Raw genomic sequence first — 20,385 nt, forward strand, 5'->3', positions numbered from 1 at the left:
AAGAGGCACAGGCTCTTAGGGTGTGAGTATTCTACTTCCTGATCTGAGTGCTGTTATTTGCTGTATTTGCAGTGGGGTTGGTCACTGAACTTATGCTTTGGTTTGTGTGGTCCTTCCATGAGCAATCACCCTTCACTCAAACCTTTACTTAAGTTGAAAAATAGCGATGCCCTGGTGAGCACCATGGTGGAGGAAGCCACCAGCTGTTTTTCAGTCCCAGGGGCTATGGTTGGCTTTGGATTCACTGACTATGAGAATACTTATTATAAAAATATAATTTATCATTTGTATCACACACACAAAGACAGATAGTGAGGACAAAGTCGGTGTGTATAATACAGTGTGCGGAGTGGAGAAAGAACAAAGTGGGGGAGGGGAGGCACTGCCAAGCCCTTTAAAACGGAGTGGTTACCCTACGGCCTTTCTGAGAGGATTCAGAAGCTTCTAGATGTAGGCTAGAAAAATATGGACAAGAGATTTAAAAATAGGGATGGGGTGGGTGTAGAATGAGATGGTATACAAGCACAGAATTCTTCCAGAAGGAAACAGAAGAGAAAACTAGAAAGGACAATTTACAAAGAGAAACATCTTTACATTTTTTCTGGGATTGCTGGAAGGCACCAGTTTCAGACTCAGGTACCAAAAGTATGGGCTGCATAATAAATACAAAGAGATCTGTGAGTGAGGTTCTGAGTGAGAACCTGGGATCTTCTTCCATTCTTTTTTTTATATATAAAATTATTTATTTATTATGTATACAATATTCTGTCTGTATGCCTGAAGGCCAGAAGAGGGCGTCAGACCTCTTTACAGATGGTTGTGAGTCACCATGTAGTTGCTGGGAATTGAACTCAGGACCTTTGGAAGAGCAGGCAATGCTCTTAATCACTAAGCCATCTCTCCAACCCCTTCTTCCATTCTTGGAGAGCGTCCAACAGCAACAAGAAGGAAAGTAAGTCCAGTTCCAGCAAACGGGGAGTGAGAGAAAATCTGCAGACTCAGAATACACATAAGGACTGCCAAAAGTCACTTGGCCTCCATAGAAGCACCAAGGAGTGAAGACGGCAGAAGGCACCTGCGGAGAAGCAGGAAGCAAGGCTTGATGGGAGGCCAGCAAAAACACACTCCCTGAAGGAAGGCAGGAGCAGAGGAGGAAATGTGAGCCGACAGACCTCAGCCAACAGGCCATGAGACACAAAAACACCCCAGAAAGGCAACAGGGGAAGTCCCAGGGTGACATTTAGACCTTGCAGACAATTCAGTGAGGGACATAGAACTGAGTACAAGAATTTCTCAAGTGACCAAAATGAAAAGGAAAGACAGAGTCATAAAAGGAGCAGGAAGAAAACAATAGCTAGAAGAGGACCAGGGGATTGCGAAACTGGTACGTGGAGGCCCCTGGAGGAAAAAGACAAGCACAGGTGCATGTTTTATCATAAAAGTTAAGGGCGGCAAGTCAGGGAAACGATAGTGCTTTTAAAAAATCGTGTGTGGACAATGTAAATATACACGCAGACTGGTTCAAAATGAGTCATAGAACTAAATGCAAGAACCAAACTTGACAACGTTTGAAGAAAAAATAGGAAGAAAAAATTTCATATCCATCAGTAAGGTCGAGTTTTTGAGAAGTGGCACTGTGTGTCTTAGGGTGGCTCACAGTTTCAGAGATTTAGTTCATTATTATCATGGCAGGACACGACAACCTGAAGGCAGACATGATACCGGAGAAGGAGCTGAGAGTTCTACATCTTCCAGGCAATAGGAAGTGAACTGAGACACATTGGGTGTGGCTTGAGCATATGTGAATCCTCAAAGCCCTCTTTCACAAAGACACACTTCCTCCAACTAGACCATACCCACTCCAACAAAGCTACACCTCCTAATAGTGCCTCTCCCTTTGGGGGGGGCATTTTCTTTCAAATCACATGGTAGAGAAAAAATAAACTATATTTGATCCACATTGAAACTCTTAGCACTTCAAAAATAATAAGGACTAGAGAAATGGCTCAGTGTTAGGAGCGCTTCCTGCTCTTCCAGAGACCTGAGTTTGATTCCCAGCACCCACGTCAGATGGCCACAGCAGCTCCAGCCCCAGAGGATCTGATGCCCTCTTCCGGCTTCATAGTCACCTGAACTCTCTCTCTCTCTCTCTCTCTCACACACACACACACACACACACACACACACACACACACACACACACAATTAAAACAAAACCAAAACTTAAAAAGGGGAGTGGACAGAATAGACATTTTAGAAAAGGACTACAATACATGGCTAACCGATCACTAGGTACGGTGCCAAGGTAGTTCAAGGCAGAAATCAAATGTTTCTTAGCAGATAGTGTTGAGTCGGCTATATAGAAGGAAAGAATTTCAACCCCTTCCTCACATTACATGCAGAAATTAGGTGGCTCGCACCTTTAATCCCAGCACTTGGGAGGCAGGTGGATCTCTTTGAGTCCGAGGCCAGCCTGGTCTACAGAGAGAGTCCCAGGGCAGCCAAGAATACACAGAGAAACCTTGTCTCAAAACAAAACAGAACAGCAACAAAATTAAGTCAAGGCCCGTGGATGGGTCAGCAGGTAAAGATGCTTTGCCACCTAGCCTAACTTATTATTTGAAATGTGGAGAGAGAAACTGACACATCGTTTAGGCAGGAGGATCTTGAGGTCAAGGTCACTCCCTCAAAAAAAGAACCCAAGCAATAACACAAACCCCTAGGAAACCCGATCTTTAAAATACATCTTCCATAAAGGTACTTCCCGCCTGACAACCTGAGTGTGAGCCCCAGGGCTTACATGGTGGAAGGAGAGAATCAACTCCTGCGTGTTGTTTCTAAGCTCCACATGCACACCCACATCCACACACTCACACGTGTGAGTGCACACACAAATAAATAAAGGTTAAAAAAATCCGATAGGCCAAAGACTTCAACAGTCATTTCCCTAAAGAAAGATATGTGGAGGAGCTAGTGACATAGCTCAGTTGGTAGAATACTAGCCTAACATTCAGGACGCACAGGTCTGGTCATCAGCACCACATAAAAACAGGCATGGAGCTGCAGGAGTGTGATCCTAACAGTTGGGAAGTGGAGTAAGGAAGATTAGAAAGTCAAGGTCATTCATTGTCCGCTAGTAGTGAGTTTGAGGCCAGCCTGGGCCACTAGAGACTCTGTCTCAAACAACAAAACAAAGGTGGTAACTGATCTTTGATATTTTAAGATGAATGATCTGAAAAGAGACTTAATGTACAAATCAATAAGAAAGACACAGCCAAATGATTATATACTGGAAAAAAGAATGGACAGGACAAGGGGAAAGGGTGCGTATACACAGATGTTCAACCTTCATTTATTATGAGAAAAAGCGCATTTTGGTCATGGGAGACCGTTTTTCACATCCAATAGCACGGCAACAATTAAAAGGCTGGCAACATTAAGTACTGGTGAGAACGGAGCACAGAAAGCATTCTCATCCCATTGCCGTTGGGAGTGTAATTTGGTATAATCGCTTTTGCTCTGAGACTCTCTCCCACCCCTAGGTATATAATTTAGAGGAACCCCTGTCCTTGTGACCAGAAGACATGTATGAGAATGCTCACCAAGTTATTATACCACCCAGCTTATCTATATACACTACGTAATTTGTGGTCTGGTCACGCAGTGGGATACATTCGGAAAATAAGATATAGCTACCCAGAGCCTAGTCATGTGGGGCAGAAGGCCTAAGGCAGATGCACATGGATGGATGGGGTCCTCTCAGACACAACAGAAAAAGTGCATGCTGCTTGTGGGCTCCATACACAGAGGATAAAAATGAAAAGGGAAGCCAGAGGCATAGTTAGTTCACAGACGAAGGGACCATTTAAGGCATCGGCAGCCTTCTGTGTGATGAGTTTGGGAGAACTCATTTTCTCCTCCTTTAAGCTGTGTGTATACATCTTAGATACCTTTTGCATACATACTTTTCAATATAAAAACAGCAGAAATGTTATGTGAACTGAAAGTAGCCGGTTGGTCACAAAGGACCATGTATCATACCATCCCACATGTGTGAAATGTCAGACTAGGAAGATGTCTTGGAACTTAAAGTAGCTTAGTGGTTGTCTACAGCTGTGGAGGTGAGAGAGCGACAAGGAGAGCTGACGGGCCAGGGGTGTCTTTGGGGAGAGAAAAGCATTCTAAAATGGATTGTGGTCACGGTTGCATAACTGTGAAAATCCTAAAATCCATGGGATTGCATGCTTCAAAAGGGCAAATTACATGTTCTGGGAATCACATCTCAACAAAGCTCTCATTTAAGAGAGTAGGTAGGAAAGTGGGACCCAGAGAAAGCATCTTGATGGGCGATGAGATGGTGAAGCAGACGAAGGGGAAGGGGAGACAGTGTCGGGGACTCTCGAATTTTAACAGGAATCCACCTGCAGGCCCGAACAGTCTGTCTGGCCCTCCTCATAGATCGTTCTGATTTTTATAGGTCTGGAGTGGGATCAAGAACCTGCCTTTCTAACATGCCGATGCTGTTGGCCCAGGGACTATAGTGGAAAGATAAGGTGCCTAATTAATTCACATTGGGTGGAGGGCAATGGATTGAGCATGGGGGGAGGGCAGATAGGTGAACGTTGAATGGTTAAATAGATGGGTTGAGGCCCAGAGAGATGGCTCCATGGCTAAGAGCTGCACACATATGAATATCTGAGTTCAGATATCACCACCTTTGTGAAAAGCAGGTTGTGGCCACGTAGGGCTATAACCCTAATACTGTGGATGGTGGAGACAGGAAGGCTACTGAGGATTGTTGGTCACAGGTTCAGTAAGAGGCTTGATCTCAAAAGAGAACGAGATAGAGGGGGATAAAGCAAGACATCCAGCACCCTCCTTTAGCCTGGAGGTGCACGCACAAGCTTATACACGTGCACACATAGAGAGAGAAATGAACACAGTTAAATAAATGGAGTAGCGGATAAAGCATAGAGAGATGAATAGCAGATAATTGGATGGCTGATGGCTTTCTATCGTGAGGTCATCATCTTCTAACTATGCAACGCCTGGCAAGTGACTTCACTATCCTGAACTCCATCGTTATCGTGTGTGAAATGTGTACCAATGACCAGATGTGGTCATGCCTATCATTCTAGCACTTGGCAGCCTGAGGGAGGGGGACCATGAGGGCATGTTATTTTTAGTGAGACCCTGCCGAAAGACAACCACCGGGGATGTTTACGAATGTTCTATGAGCTAATTCCCTTGGAAGCGCCCAGCGTGCTTCACTTTTTGCTTGTATCTGGCTATTACCGTCATATATCACCGGACTGTGCTGTGTGGTCGACACGAGAGGCTTGTAGGTGGGATCCATCTTGTTTCCATAGTGCCCCATGCTGACCTCGAACTGGATCAGATCCTTGAACTTAGGCATCATAGTACAGGAAAGGAAAATGACGCACAGCCCATACTTTTGGCGATACTGCTGTCTCTAAAACAATAACCACAGACACACACACACATCCTCAGTACCTAAGGGATGAGTATGGTTATCTTGACAGGCAGGGACAAGAAGACAAGTATCTGTTGTTTGTTTTTTCTTAATGTGTTCTGTGTTCTACTTTGGGATGAAGTAGATCATTACTGAAGTCTTGCACTGGCTAATCAAGTGCGGTTGGTTGCTCAAAGTATCCCCATCATTTGGCCTACCCCACCCAGCTGGATCATCCTTCTCTCTCTGAAACCGGGAAGGAGGGTCTTTTTTGTGGTTAAGGTTGGCACTGAGTTGGAACAAGTAGAGTTCAAACACATGCACTTGCGTGTGCACACACACACACAAACACAGAGGAGAGAGAATCCAGCCTCAGTGGCTCTCAGTAAGTACCCCTCCCTTTTCAGAAAGGCTACCCCTTTCCACTTCTGCCTCGACTGTCAACTGCCCCCTAATTTCTATTTCCACCATGTCATCCTCCTGCCTGGGTCCCCTGTACACTACAACAGCTGCTCATTTCTATTGCTAACATCTGCTCTATTTCTTGCTTCCCCTGTATTCCTTCTCTCTTACCTTTCCTTTCCCTCCCATTTTCCTATCTCCTTCTCGTCCCTTCTTTTCTTTCTTCCTTCTTTCTTTCTTTCTTTCTTTCTTTCTTTCTTTCTTTCTTTCTTTCTTTCTTTCTTCCTACAGTCTTAGCCACACAGTGGTGCTATAAGCCTTTAACTCAGGAAGCAGAGGCAGGCAGATCTCTGTGAGTTCGAGTCCAGCATGGTCTATAAGAGCTAGTTCCAGGGGCTGGAGAGATGGCTCAGTGGTTGAGAGCATTGCTTGCTCTTCCAGAGGTCCTGAGTTCAGTTCCCAGCAACCATATGGTGGCTCACAGCCATCTGTAATGAGGTTTAAAAAAAAAAAAAAAAAAAAAAAAGAGCTAGTTCCAGAATGATAAGATCTCCTGAGTAAATTGGGAACATGGGGATCATGGAAAAGGGTAGAAGGGGAGGGGAAAGAAAGGAAGGGGAGTGGAGAAAATATATATAGCTCAATAAAAACAATTTTAAATAAAAAGACCAGGTAGAAAATATGTTAAATACAAAACTAGGAACCATTTTAAAAAATTGAGACAGAGACTCACTGTATAGTTCTGACTGGCCTGAAATTCACTATGTAGACCAGGTTAGCCTTGAGTTTACAAAGATCTGCCTGCTTCAGCCTTCCAAGTGCTGAGATTAAATGAGATTAAAGGTGTGTACCACAGAAAAAAAAAGAGCAAGTCCCAGAGAAACTGTCTCAATTCATAGCCCAGGATGGCCTTGAATTTATGGCAGGTCTCTTGCTTCAGCTTTCTGAGTGATGGGATTAAGATAGAAGCTCTCTCTCTCTCTCTCTCTCTCTCTCTCTCTCCACACACACACACACACACACACACACACACACACACACACACACACACACACACTCAGGATCTCTGATCTCTTTTCCTCTGCTCCTGTCCCGGCCGTGGTGCCATGATAGGCTCCATCCTCAACCCTCATCTCCTTTCGGTCCACCTACTTTCCCTGGGCCATTGTTCCTAGGACCACAGATTCAGTCATGATGTCCTTGTCCCATGCCTTTGTGGCTAGCAGCTTCCAGGCTGAGATATGTGTACATCTCTCAAGCGCATACCAGAGATGGGATCTGTCATCTCACTTTGGTCTTTTTTCCAGGGGTCTCTGGACCCTGCCTTCTTTCCTCCTCCTGTCTCTGCCGAGACTGACTCCTTATCTCTACTGACTGAGCCACCTCAGCTTATTCCCCTTTGATCTGTTGTTCATTCTGTTCCTCTACTCCAGTGCTTCTCAACCTTCCTAATCCTGTGACCCTCTAATGCAGTTCCTCATGCCGTGGCGACCCCCAACCATAAAATTACTTTCATTGCTACTTTATAACTGTAATTTTTCTACTTTTATGAACCTAATGTAAATATCTGTTTTCCAGTGGTTTTAGGCGACCCCTGTGAAAGGGGTTGTTCAGACCCACAGGTTGAAAACCACTGCTCTGCTCCTCTTGGTCAGGGGGTCTCCAATGGCTTTAGGAAGAAATCCAAATTCTTTCAATTCTCTTACAAAACCCCGAGGAATAAGAATGTGGATGAGACTTCTTCCTTCTTAGAGAACAGGTTTCCAAAGCTGAAGCCCTGTGTGTTTATTGGGTCTGTAACCACTAGGGATTCTGCTCAGCATGAAAACCCTGGAAGGTGCTTGGGGAATACTGATCAAGCATCCTTATACTGCCAGCAGATTGGTGGCCAGTGCTTCCTGCAGTGTTGGGACCGGCTTCACAGTAGATCAGGGGACGCAGAGAAACTGCGTCGTTTTTCCTGGGTTACCTGTTTCCTGTGATTACCTCTATCTGGGTCACTTCCCGTGACAGATCCTTTATCACAGAGTCTTGCTGAGACTTCAGCTGGGTGATTATCTCCACGAAGATTCGGCCTTGATAAGTTAAACCATCCTTAACAGCATCGAGGATACACTAGAGCAACAGAAAGGGATGATTAAAAAAGAAAGAATAAGCAAATCCACCTGGAGCCCACACGGCAAGACTATCCAGTGACAGTCTGTTTGGGGATGGCTCCAGCCACTAGAAAGTTCCAGGTAACCAAGATGTCTCTGGGTCCTGACCCGGCTTCTGTATTCTTCCCACCCGCTATTCCTTCTTCATGCGCTTTGCCTGCCAAGCTGACCTGAAGGATTTTGAACTCCACACATGCTAGGACTTGGAGGGGAGGGAGGGCAATCACCAGAGTGAGTGTTCCCAACCTGGCTAATCAAGCTATGCTCTGCCTCCTTGCTGAAAGTGATTGCTCCAAGAAGAACACAGAAGGCCAAAGGAAGCCAACCAGAGTGTTTCCCTGGCCCTGTGGGCAGATTCCCAGCAAGAACTGACTGTGGCAAGATACAAAGGCTGAGAAGTCACCCATAGAGTGGCATTGAAGTGGGGGGCAGAGATTGTGACAGTGAAGGGCTCCTCACAAACTCCCTGACAGCCTCATTAAGCTCCCACACCTTTTTCCTTTTATTTATTTTATTTTATTTTTACTTAAGTGTTGAGGGGTGGGGCGTGCTATGGCATGAAGAGTGAGGTCAGAGGACAACTTTTGGGAGTCTCCCCTTCCACTCTGTGGGTTCCAGGACTGAGCTCAGGCCACTTGGTGTGTGAGTAAGTATCTGTACTGCCTTGACCATCTTCCAAGCCCCCATCTTTTTTTTTTTTAAGAGAAGTTTGAACTAGCCTAGCTAGTTTCAAACTCATGATCTTCTTGTACTAAGCTCCTGAGTGCTCCCATTCTTGACTAAGGTGAAATCTGAGTTGGGTTTCCAGCATTAATCAACAGTCTTTTTTGTTTGTTTGTTTGGTCTTGAGGCAGGGTTGCTCTATAGCTTTGGAGCCTGCCCTAGAACTAGCTCTTGTAGACCAGGCTGGCCTCAAACTCAGAGATCCACCTACCTCTGCCTCCTGAGTGCTAGGAATAAAGGTGTGCACCACCACCACCCAGGTAATCAACAGTCTTGAGCAACCATGCATGTTTGTTTGTTTGCTTTACACAATGTGCCTTCCCTACATGTGGGAAACCTTATCAAGGTTTCATCTTAAGAGCCCTACCTCAGTGACCATCTAGGGCACCCCATTTGTCCTTTTCTGGTACCAGGCATTAGGACCCTTGTAATTTAGGTATATATTATATTAGGCGTGTGTGTGTGTATTTTTTTTACAGTGTTCTCTCTGCATGTATGCCTGCATGCCAGGAGAGGAGAGGACACTAAGATCTCATTATAGATGGTTGTAAGTCACTATGTGGAAATTGAACTCAGGACCCCCGGAAGAACAGCCAGTGCTCTTAACTTCTGAGCCATCTTTCCAGCCCACCCTTGTATATACTATGGTTATTTCTGTACCTATGTCCATCCTTTCCTAGTAGGAGATGGACAGAGGGCTGACAGAGGCCTCCCTGGACATTTCCAAGCCTCTAGTGCTTCACACACAGTCAACTTTTCCTCTGCTGTTCCCCCAAAGTTGTCAGGAAACACTTACAGTGCCTTCTTCTGGGGTCCTAAAACGGGCCCTTTTACCCCCACGGAGAGTCAGGAAGCTGGGGCCAAAGCAGGGCAGGAAGCCAGAATACATTCCTGGAAGGAGAGAGAGAATGAGAACACTCGGGGGCTCAGGTGGGAGCGGTGCCCAGGGAGGGGCCCCAGGCTTTGCTTGCCTTGGATCTCCTCTCCAGTGGATGAGATCTGGTTGAGGCACAAGCTGGCAGACCCAATCTCGTCCCAGCAATCATGCTTGGAGCTGAAAGACACACTGCAGGCTGAGCCCCTGGCTCAGCTTGGCCTCCTCCTCCCCAGAGCGCAGGCCTTCCTCTACTCCATTTGCTCACCAGTCCACGACTCTGAACTTGATGTAGGTAGAGAGGCAGGGCAGCTGCGAAGGAAGGCAGGGGGAACAGTGAAGGTATAATGGCATGGTGTGGTCTTTGGGGGGGGGCATGCAAGCAGTTGGGAAGGTCTACCTAAGTTCCCATTTGATCCCTAACAAACCGAATTTGTCACTGTGCTGGGGGTTTCCCACTTATTTTATTTTTCAGAGACAGGATTTCTCTGTGTAGCTCTGGCTGTCCTGGAACTCACGTTGTAGACCAGTCTGGCCTCGAACTCACAGAGATCTGCCTGCCTCTGCCTCCTGAGTGCTGGGATTACAGGCACACGCCACCGTTGCTTGGCTCAGGCTTCCCACTTATAAGAATGGCTGGCAAGGCCCTAAGATGACACACTGCTTTGTATTCATTTTGTTTTTAAGATTTGTTTTGTGGCCGGGCGGTGGTGGCGCATGCCTTTAATCCCAGCACTCGGGAGGCAGAGGCAGGCGGATCTCTGTGAGTTCGAGACCAGCCTGGTCTACAGAGCTAGTTCCAGGACAGGCTCCAAAACCACAGAGAAACCCTGTCTCGAAAAAACAAAACAAAAAAAATTTGTTTTGTGTATATGAGCGTTTGCCTGTGTCTGTGTAAGTATACCACATGTATGTCTAGTGTCCATGGAGGTCGGAAGAGGGCATTGCATCTCCTGGAACTGAAGTTACCAATTGTTGTGAGCCTCCACATAGGTATTGGGAACTGAACCTCGGTCCTCTTCAATACTGACAGGAGTTCAGTTAACCACAGAGCCATCTCTCTAGTCCATTTTGTAGTCTTGATATTAACGCAGACCTCTGTGTGTTTATACTTCAGGGCCAGGGTTGGGGAGAAGGCTGTGGGTGGAAGGGGCAGCTGTGCATATCCAACCCCCTAAGTTCAGCCTCTTAGAACCTCCCGTGTGAGTAAAAAGAACCAAGTCCCTCAATGTGATTGCCACACATGCACCCTGGCACACGCATGCCCACACACACATACACAAGTGCCATGCAGGTGCTGGAGATTGAGCCCAGGTCCTCTGCAGGAGCAACATGTGCTCTTAACTACCCAGCCGTCTCTCCATCCCATGCCTGTTTTCTTTTTTAATGTGGGTGAAAGGGCACATCTAAATTTCTAGAATTAGGTTGCACTAATTAGAATTAGGTTTTTCTCTGCTGGACTGAGTAGCATATCCTGGACTTCCTCGTGTTTCCTACCAGGCTGAGCTCAGTGGCCCTAGCCTCCTCTATCCACACCAACACTAACCCCAGAATTTCCCTTTTGAATTTGAGGAAGGGGAGGGAGGGTGTGATGAAGCAGCCATACCTGAATCTGGAAGGTGAGGATTTGGTTCCATATTGGGCTGTCATTCTGTCTCTGCGGATATGTCCTGAGCTGAGAACATCCCGAGGCTCAATCAGTGTCAACCTGTCCCCTTCTCCTGCTGCTGCCTTTCCCACCTCCCTATCCAGTCCACAGGGAAACACTTTCTGCGGTAGCCAGGTAAATGGGCTAACTCCCAACCCTTGCCCTAAAGTTATCTTTCAACGATACTTTCTCCACAGCTTCGGCTTCTTCCTCTTGACTATCCTAAAGTGCCTGCCCCCCCCCTTCTTTGTGGCAGTGATGGGGATTGAAAACCCAGTTTCACAAATGCTAGCACTCTCCCACTGAGCAACACCTCGATTTCTTTTTTGGTTTTGGTTTGGAGTTTTGTTTTTTAAATTTACTTATTTATGTGTATGTTTTGCGTGCATGTATGTCTGTGCATCCCATGATGCCTGGCGCCTGAGGAGACCCAGAAAGGGCATCAGCTCCCCTGGAACTGGAATTTGAGATGGTTGCGAGCTACCCTGCTGATGCTGGTAATTAAACCCAGGTCCTCTAGAAGAATCAGCAGTGATCTTCCCACCTCCCAAATAGGACTGCCAACTTTCTGACATGAGGCATATACAAAGGTTTTGTTAGATCAATTCCAATAGAAATATGAACAAAAATATGGCTGATGGCAATAGCAAGCCCTCCCCTCCCTTTTAAAACAGAAACATGTCTCATGTTGTCAAGGCTAGTTCTAACTCCTGATCCTTCTGTCACTCCCTCCCAAGTGCTAGGGTTCCAAGCATGTCCTACCTTGCCTGGTTAGCATACATTTTTATTTGATTTTGAGATAGAGTATCACTGTGTTCCAGGCCCTGACTAGCCTGGAACTCACTATACGTAGCCTGTATACTGTATACATATACAGGCTGGACTCAGACCCAGGTCCTGCTCTCGAGTCCTCTCTCTTCCTATCTGCTGCTTTCCCTAGGTCTCAAACTCTTTCTGTACCTACCTTGTCCCCAATTAGTTCCACCTCCAAGGCAGGAGCGGCTGAGTGGTGATGCTTCCCTAGGACAGGAGGTTACAAGGACTTCTGAGACAGATGCATCTTTTTTTTTTGAGAGGTCAGGAAGAGGAAATGGGGGAGCTGAACAACTCTTTACCCTCCCTCCCAATTTAGCTTGGTTTTCCTTTGGGCAGACGGTCCCAGTGTACATATATGTTCTCTCTCTCTCTCTCTCTCTCTCTCTCTCTCTCTCTCTCTCTCTCTCTCTCTCTCTCTCTCCCTTTCCCTGTGTGTGTGTGTGTGTACATACAGAATGTCTTAGAGAAGCCTAAACCTGCATCTGGACACCAGAACCAGGTCAATGGCTTGGAGCCTTGAAAAGGTATCTAGGGGAAATTTAAGAAACAATTGTACTCAGGTGTGGTGGTGCACACCTTTAATCCCAGCACTTGGGAGGCAGAGGCAGGTGGACCTCTGAGTTTGAGGCCAGCCTGAGAGCCAGGGCTACACAGAGACCCTGCCTTGAAAAAAAAAAAAAACAGTTGTGATTCTCAGTATTACTTCATCCCCCATTCCAAATGTCAGGCTCAGGCTGGTTAAAAAGAAGAGGAAGAGGAAGAGGAAGAGGAAGAAGAAGAAGAAGAAGAAGAAGAAGAAGAAGAAGAAGAAGAAGAAGAAGAAGAAGAAGAAGAAGAAGAAGAAGAAGAAGAAGAAGAAGAAGAATTAGAAGAAATCTGGTATAGATCCAAGGTGCCCGTTTCCTCCTCCCTGCCCACGGACTCTAACTGAAATGGAGGTCCTCTGCACAGTAGATGAAGAACTGCAAGTACGCCAGGCTGATTGGGACTGCTGCGGACTTGAAGATCCGGACCTGGGTGTCAGCCTCATAGGGCAGCTTTTGATCTACCTGGAGACAGCAGAGAATTGGGCAGGGTTGGGGTCAGAGGCAGGGCACAGTCAAGTTCACCCACTTTTGATTTTTCCCAGAATCCCACTTGATGCACAGAGAGTGGACAACCCCTTGGTGACACACTGCACACAGGAAACATAGACCAATGGCCACTTGGCAGGCTCAGAGCTACCCGAGGAAACAGCCAGATAAGAAATATTCCTGGGGAATTGGGGGTAGGGCAGCCTCACCAGCGCCTGATCTCCCACCCCGAGGGCATAGATGGTGACTTTCAGGTAGCCTCGCACACCGCTGGTGGTCTTATTCCGCTGGCAGAGGCCTAACCATTTCCTCAGGAGTGTGTGACCTGGGGAGGCAGAGCCAAAGTGAGAGGCCCCCCAGTCTCCCTCTCTCTCCCCTGAAAACAGCCTTTGTTTCTCGGGAAAACAGGTCAGGCAATGTCTCACATATTCTGGCTCTCATCTAATAGTAGAGAAGAACAAAAGTCTCCTCTGCCACCAAGCCGTGACAGTACAATCAATCACAAGCCTGCTAATGGGTGCCTCTGGGAAACAGGGATCCGCTTTCCTCCCTGGCATCCTGATGTTGTGACTGACCCTGATGCCAAACATCTGGAGGCAAGCCGCTCTCCACCCCTAGATCCAAGCTCAACCCGGTATCTCAGTTATGACCGGCTCACGTTAAGATCCCCCACTTCAATCTCAATCTCTGTAGAATAGTGGTTACAAGAGCTGGGGTGGGCAGGATAAAGGAGAACAGAGAGAGGATTGATAGTGGGTACAGGATGTGGTTGGATAGGAAGAAATAGGTTCTCTACAGCAAAGTAATGATGATGATTGGCAATAATTGTTTATTGCAAAATGATAGGCTATTGAACGTTCTCAATACGAAGAAATGGGAGCAAGCATGAGGCCAGACTGGGGATATAAGATCTTGCCTCAACAAACAAAACAAAAATGCCAGCGGATACAGAGACCCAGGGCTGGCCAAGATGCTGAGAGTCCGCGACACCAAGGACACAGCCTTAAGACACAGTACCTTTCTAATCTTCCTTCTAAAGGTCAAAAGACATTGTGGAAGAGGCAGGAAGAGGCCGAAGATAGGGAGATGGGCTGAGAACTGCCACCCACTAGGCACAACACAACCCTTGTTGATCATGAATTCATAGCATTTGTGGTCACCTGCTCTGAGCCTGTGCAAGGCTGGCCCTATTAACCATTGGTCACAGATTGAGGAGGGGCTCAGCGGTTCCTATCCCTCACTGCTAAACTATTGGCTGTCGACAAACTTGAGAGATGGGGAGCCACTGTCTTTAGCTGTGCACCTACCGCTGAGCCCACCAGGCTCCAGTGGGTAGCTCTATACCCATGGCCGCACAGATGGCTCTGGTTAAATTCAGTGGATCACAAAACTATATATATATATATATATATATATATATATATATATATATATATATATATACACATATATATATATGTGACGGTTGAGTAAGAAAAAAATCAGCAAGCATTACACATGCATGTGCACTTGTGTGTGTGTGAAAATGTCAAAGAACATACACACACACATATATATATACAAATTAAAGTAAGTATGCTTTTAAAAATCATGGTATGAAACATATGCCTGTGATCCCAGGAGGCAGAGGCTGGTTTATGAGTTCTAGGATAGCCTGGTCTTCATAGTAAGAGCCAGCCTCAAGAAGAACAACACAACAGGTTTGAAAAACAACAAAGCTGTGGTCTTCTTGTCCTGGCTTCACTCATTAGAAATATAGGTTAGAGTTTCAATAACAATTTAGCATTTTGCCCCCAAAAATGTCTTGAACTGTTCAGAGAAAGATGGTATTAGTAGAAATCATGATAAAATACTCCATAAAGTAGAGTAAATCTTTTCAAGCATGGAAAGTAACTCATATCCTGTGATATCTTCTCTCCATTTACTGGGGGTTCTGGGGGATTTTGACTCCTGGCCTACTTTTTCTCAGAAGGTGCACATTCTTAGAGTAACTGTCACCTACCTGGGGAATGGTAGATAAACCCAATGTCAATCTGAAAAGATAAGAGTAAACTGAAGATTAGTTATAGCTTGTTTTTATTTTCAGACAGGTTTTCACTATGTAGCTCTGGCTGTCCTGAAACTCACTCTGTAGACCAGGTTGGCCTTGAACTCACAGAGATCTGCCTGCCTCTACCTGAGTGCTGGGATTAAAGGTGTGTGCCACCATGCCTGGTAAGCTTGGACCATGCCTTAAAGGCCCATTCCCCAACCTGCTCCTATGTGGAGGTAGTAGAAACTTTAGGAGTTGGGGCATACTGGGAGGATTTTAGTCATTGGTGAGCACTCTTTTGAAGGAAATTTGGGCAACCCATTCTCTCCCTTTTATATTTCTATTTGCTGAGCCATTCTCTCTCTCTCTCTCTCTCTATATATATATATATATATATATATATATGTGTGTGTGTGTGTGTGTGTGTGTGTGTGTGTGTGTGTGTGCCGCCACAGACCCAAAGCAACAGTACTAACATCTATGACCCTGAATCAAAACGAACCTTTTCTCATGATATGTTGATTATCAAAGGCATGTGTTTTAGTGGGGGAAAGTTGTGTAGGACATGCCAACACCAAGATTTGTAACTCCACCTAACCCAGTGGCATACTAGATTAGTGCTTGAGTGTGGACTTAATCTGAACTCTGTCTTTTAAAAAAAAACAAAAACAAAAAACAAACAAACAAACAAAAAACCCTGGCAGGACCATTGTCATCTCTATAGAAGAGGATGCCGAGTTTGAGAGATGTCCTGAAGGCTTAACAGTTACTAAGAGGGGATGCTGTAAACATCTGGAATACACATTTAACTCTTCTCTGCCCCTGGGTAGGGAAGGGCATCTCCACGCTGGGGGATGAGGATGATCAAGTGGTAGCTGGCAAAGAAACTATAGGTGGCTTTCCTTCCTCCTAGGAGACGGTCTCAGACTGGTGCCTGGTAGTGTGGAACAGGACAAGGGGCCGTGTGAATAGGGCGAGTGCCCAGGTTCCACTGATCAGTAACAAGAGTCTATACATAAGCCTGCTTTCAAACTCATCCACCCTCTTGTGTTAGGTAGGCAAAAACTTCTTAGACAAAAAAAAAAAAGCATTAAGCTGGGCTAGGATAATTTTCTAGCTTACACAAGGTCCTGGGTTCAGTTCCCAGCAACACACACACACACCGTACAGCCCATACAAAACTGACACATTGGACTTTACCAGAATGGCTTTCCTGCTCTTCTATGCCTAGTGTATGAGATTGACCCAGGGTACTGTGCATGCAAAATAATTCCTTTATTCTGAGCTACATCCCCATCCCTAGACATCATCAAAATAGAAGTTTCTGCTTTTTGGTCATGGCTACACCATGTGGCTGTCAAAATAGAAGTATTGGACTGGCGAGGTGGCTCAGCATGGGAAAGCGCTTGCTGTGTTCAAAATCCTGAGTGCAAAACCAGATCCCAAGGTTGAAAGAAACAGCTTCTAAAAGTTGTCCTTTCTCCTCTACACATGCACCAGGACTTGTGTGCTGTGGCACGGGCACACACACACAAATAATAAATAACATAAAAATAAAACATCTTGGGGCTGGGGGAATGGCTCAGTTAGTAAAATACTTACTAAACAAACACAAGGACCCAAGTTCAATCCTTAGTACCTACATAAAAACTAGGCATGATATTGACCACAAACACACATGCAAGCACACCCATACACATGTGCACAAACACATACACACAAAATAAAAATAAATAAATTAAATTAAATAAAAATACTAAGTTGGGCATGGTGGCTCATGTCCGTCATTGCAGCATGGAATGGGTTCCTGGGAAACTGAGGCAGGAGAATTGCCATGAGTTTGAGGCCAGCCTGAACTGCACAGTGAATTCTTGGCCAGTTCTTCACAAGAACATCATTGCCCCCACCTGTCCTCAAAGGCAGCAATCTCTTCGCAGAGTTCTTCAACATCTAGGGTGACCTTTGACTAGTGTCCCTAGTACTATCAAACTGGGTAGCTCAGCATGGGACACAATCCTTATCTAAACAGGACACACTTTAACCCCCATGGTGTCCCCCGCAGATTGTGTACATTATTATTGTGGTTGTTACTGTTAGCACTCCACAGCTGAGGAAGCAGAGGCCGAGAGTAACTTGTCTGAGCATCCCCCCACGCCCTGCCAGGTTGGTAGGCAAATCCAAGTACGGGTCTCTGTGAAAGGCCAAGCACTTTTCCCTAGCCTGGGTCCTGGAGCCCAGAGTGGGTTTCTATGAGTCTTTCCAGCCTCCTCCTTCATCCGGGGCTTACTTGGAATCTTCCAATCTCTGCTTTGGATCTCGATGCTGCAGAGTCCACCACCTGCAAGGAGTTTCCAGAAAGATCTTATCATTCGCAATGCCAATTACCCCTGCCCTCTGTGGAAGAGGTAGCAAGGATATAGCTCGCATCTCATGTAGCCCAGGCTGGCCTCAAATTCACCATGTAGCCAATAATGACTCTGGACTTTTGATACTTCTGCCTCCACCTCTTACACTTTGGGGTTCCAGGTGTAGGCCACCACATCCCCCTCACTGAGTGGTTCCTAATAACCAGTGCTTGCATGTCATTGTTCTTAGGGAGTTCTCAGAGGAACCTTGTGAAGTCCATATTTTTAGTTCCTTTTCAGTGACGAAGATATTGATCAGAGAGATCAATTTTCTTGTCCTGGGTCAGCACAAAACAAGCCGTTGCAATTGACTCTACCACAGATTGTTCTGATTGTTCCCATTGTATCTTGTGTCCAAGAACATGAAAATGCCCTAGGGGAATAGCTACCTAGTTGCCCTCAGCCCTGTGCTGTGTACCTAGAAGGCACTTGATAGACATACATTCACCATGGTTGCTGGTTCCCTCATGATGGAGGATGGGGGGTGTCACTCTGGTAACGAGAGAATCTGGCTGCTATGTTCACCTAAGCACTTAGCTTAGCCAGTTGGCAGTCTCTAACACTGGATGGATGGATAGATGGATGGATGGATGGATGGATGGATGGATGGATGGAAGGAAGGATGAATGAGTTATTTGTCCCATCAAGGGGAATGAAAGTTGGAAATTCCGCTTTGGAGACAGAGGAAACAAATTGCCTCACCTCTGAAAACAGTCATTGGGGCCAACTGTTTTTTTGGGACTGAGGCAGGACAAGAAAATGGTCCCATTTAGCTGGAGGCCATTTTGGCTCCTTACCCGGATTAAGATATTCTCCTCAAAGAACTTTGCGGGAACCTCATGAAAATTCTGGAAGAACATCTGGAACAGAGAGATGGGGCAGACGGTTTCTTCCCCGACTTTATCCAAAGGCCTAGGAAACTTGAAGCTTCAGAACGACAAGCTTCTTCCACTGCCAGCCCCGACCCTCCCCCTCACTGTTGGCCCTTTTCGGAGTTTCTCTGCCTGTGACCACCCTCACACTCCTCCAGAACCAGAGGATCCGTCAGCTCCCATGAGCTGTTCTGCCCAAGTGGGCTCCCCTAGAGAACCTAGCCGTTCAAATCCCAGCTAGCTGCTCCAGGGTGGCTACCTGAGCCTTGAGCTCCTTCTAGATTGCCCTGCCGGTCTGCTCCACCCTTCTCTGTGTTAGCAAGAACTCCTTTCTCCTGTCACGCTCCTGCTTACGCCCTCCGTGGTTCTCCAGTGCTATCTGTGGTGGGACCCCAATCTGATTCTACACTCCCCTAAATTGATTTATATTTGCATACGTTGGTGTTTTGCCTGCATAAGGGGGTTGGATTCCCTGGAACCAGAGTTACAGACAGTTGTGAGCTGCCACGTGGGTACTGAGAATTGAACCCAGATCCTCTGGGAGATTAGTCAGTGCTCTTAATTGCTGAGCCATCTCTCCAGCCCTTGCATTGTACACTCCCAACCACACCCTTCATCTACAGTTGGGGCGGGGGGGGGGAATCAAAGTTGCTTCTTGCTTCCAAGCCTTTGAATTATCTTGCTCCATCCTCTCCATCTTCCTCTGGTAAGTTTTTCCTTCTTCGTTTTTGTTGCCTTTTTCTGAGTCCTCTCCACTGCCCCAGCACCTGGTCCCTGTAGCTTCCATCTCTCCTCTACTCATCTAGTCACCTGCTAAATGAACAAGCACCGGCGCCATCTGTGTGCCTGATGCAATGCTATCAGGCCTTAGCAGTGATGAGAGGCACATGGACTGGTGTTCATTTAGGTGCTCGACAAATGCTTGTAGCTTGCAGACAGTCCACTCGGGAAGCAAGATTGCCAGCTGCTTCCAGGAAACGCCCAGCTCCTGACTGGCTCGCCTGCCCTTTGTGACCTGTTCAGCCTACCTCATTGAAGAAAGGATTGTTCCCCATCTTGATCCGCGTGAGATGCTGGTGTCCTCCAATGTTTATCTTCACTACCGGCTTGATGTTGTTGCCCAGGAGCTGACGGGCTTCAAACACCTTCAGCCGAACCTGCACAGGGGATACACCAGCTGAAAGGACTTGAATGTTAAGCTTGGTACATCAATGTGAGGCAGAACCAAGCTGATGCCCATGGGAGGCCTGCCGCTTTCTGAATGGAGGAGTGGATGGGGAGGGGGTAGATGGGAGGTGGGGAGAGGGTAGATGAGAGGTGGGGAGAGGGTAGATGAGAGGTGGGGAGAGGGTAGATGAGAGGTGGGGAGAGGGTAGATGAGAGGTGGGGAGAGGGTAGATGAGAGGTGGGGAGAGAGTAGATGAGAGGTGGGGAGGAAATGGGAAGAGAAGAGGGAGGGGAAACTGTAGTTGGTATATAAAAATAAATGGAAAAATTAATTAGAGAAAGGAAGAAGCAGGCGTGGGAGCCATGCGGTGGTGGCGCACACCTTTAATTCCAGTACTTTTTTTTTTTTTCCGGAGGCAGCAGCAGGCAGATCTTTCTGATTTCAAGGCCAGCCTGATCTACAGAGAGAGTTCCAGGACAGCTAAGGAGGCTACACGGAGAAACCCTGTCTCGAAAAACTAAAACCAACCAAACAAACAAACAAAAACAACAACATGCAGGCTTGGTTTATCAAGGGGCCTGATCAGTCACCATAAGGACCCAAACACTGTGGCTAATTTTTTTTAAATATTTATTTATTTATGATGTATAGAATATTCTGTCTGTGTGTATGCCTGCAGACCAGAAGAGGGTGCCAGACCTCATTATAGATGGTTGTGAGCCACCATGTGGTTCCTGGGAATT

General features: G+C 46.4%; 1 protein-coding gene across 1 annotated transcript in view; it reads right to left on the bottom strand.

Moving 5' to 3' along the window:
- Positions 1–20,385, bottom strand: part of Fer1l5 (fer-1 like family member 5) — a 52,555-nt gene that overhangs the window by 23,960 nt on the left and 8,210 nt on the right. Inside the window, exons 7-19 of the mRNA XM_075979134.1 lie at positions 19,503–19,631; positions 18,400–18,462; positions 17,485–17,535; positions 15,168–15,198; positions 13,375–13,490; positions 13,021–13,141; positions 12,241–12,296; positions 11,235–11,303; positions 9,897–9,940; positions 9,726–9,808; positions 9,551–9,645; positions 7,862–7,990; positions 5,296–5,473 (exon numbers count right to left, since the gene is read on the bottom strand). Coding sequence (XP_075835249.1) covers positions 5,296–5,473; positions 7,862–7,990; positions 9,551–9,645; positions 9,726–9,808; positions 9,897–9,940; positions 11,235–11,303; positions 12,241–12,296; positions 13,021–13,141; positions 13,375–13,490; positions 15,168–15,198; positions 17,485–17,535; positions 18,400–18,462; positions 19,503–19,631 — 1,165 coding nt within the window. The remainder of the gene's footprint in view (positions 1–5,295; positions 5,474–7,861; positions 7,991–9,550; positions 9,646–9,725; positions 9,809–9,896; positions 9,941–11,234; positions 11,304–12,240; positions 12,297–13,020; positions 13,142–13,374; positions 13,491–15,167; positions 15,199–17,484; positions 17,536–18,399; positions 18,463–19,502; positions 19,632–20,385) is intronic.

The sequence above is a fragment of the Microtus pennsylvanicus genome, chromosome 7, assembly GCF_037038515.1.
Source record: "Microtus pennsylvanicus isolate mMicPen1 chromosome 7, mMicPen1.hap1, whole genome shotgun sequence".
NCBI lineage: Eukaryota > Metazoa > Chordata > Mammalia > Rodentia > Cricetidae > Microtus > Microtus pennsylvanicus.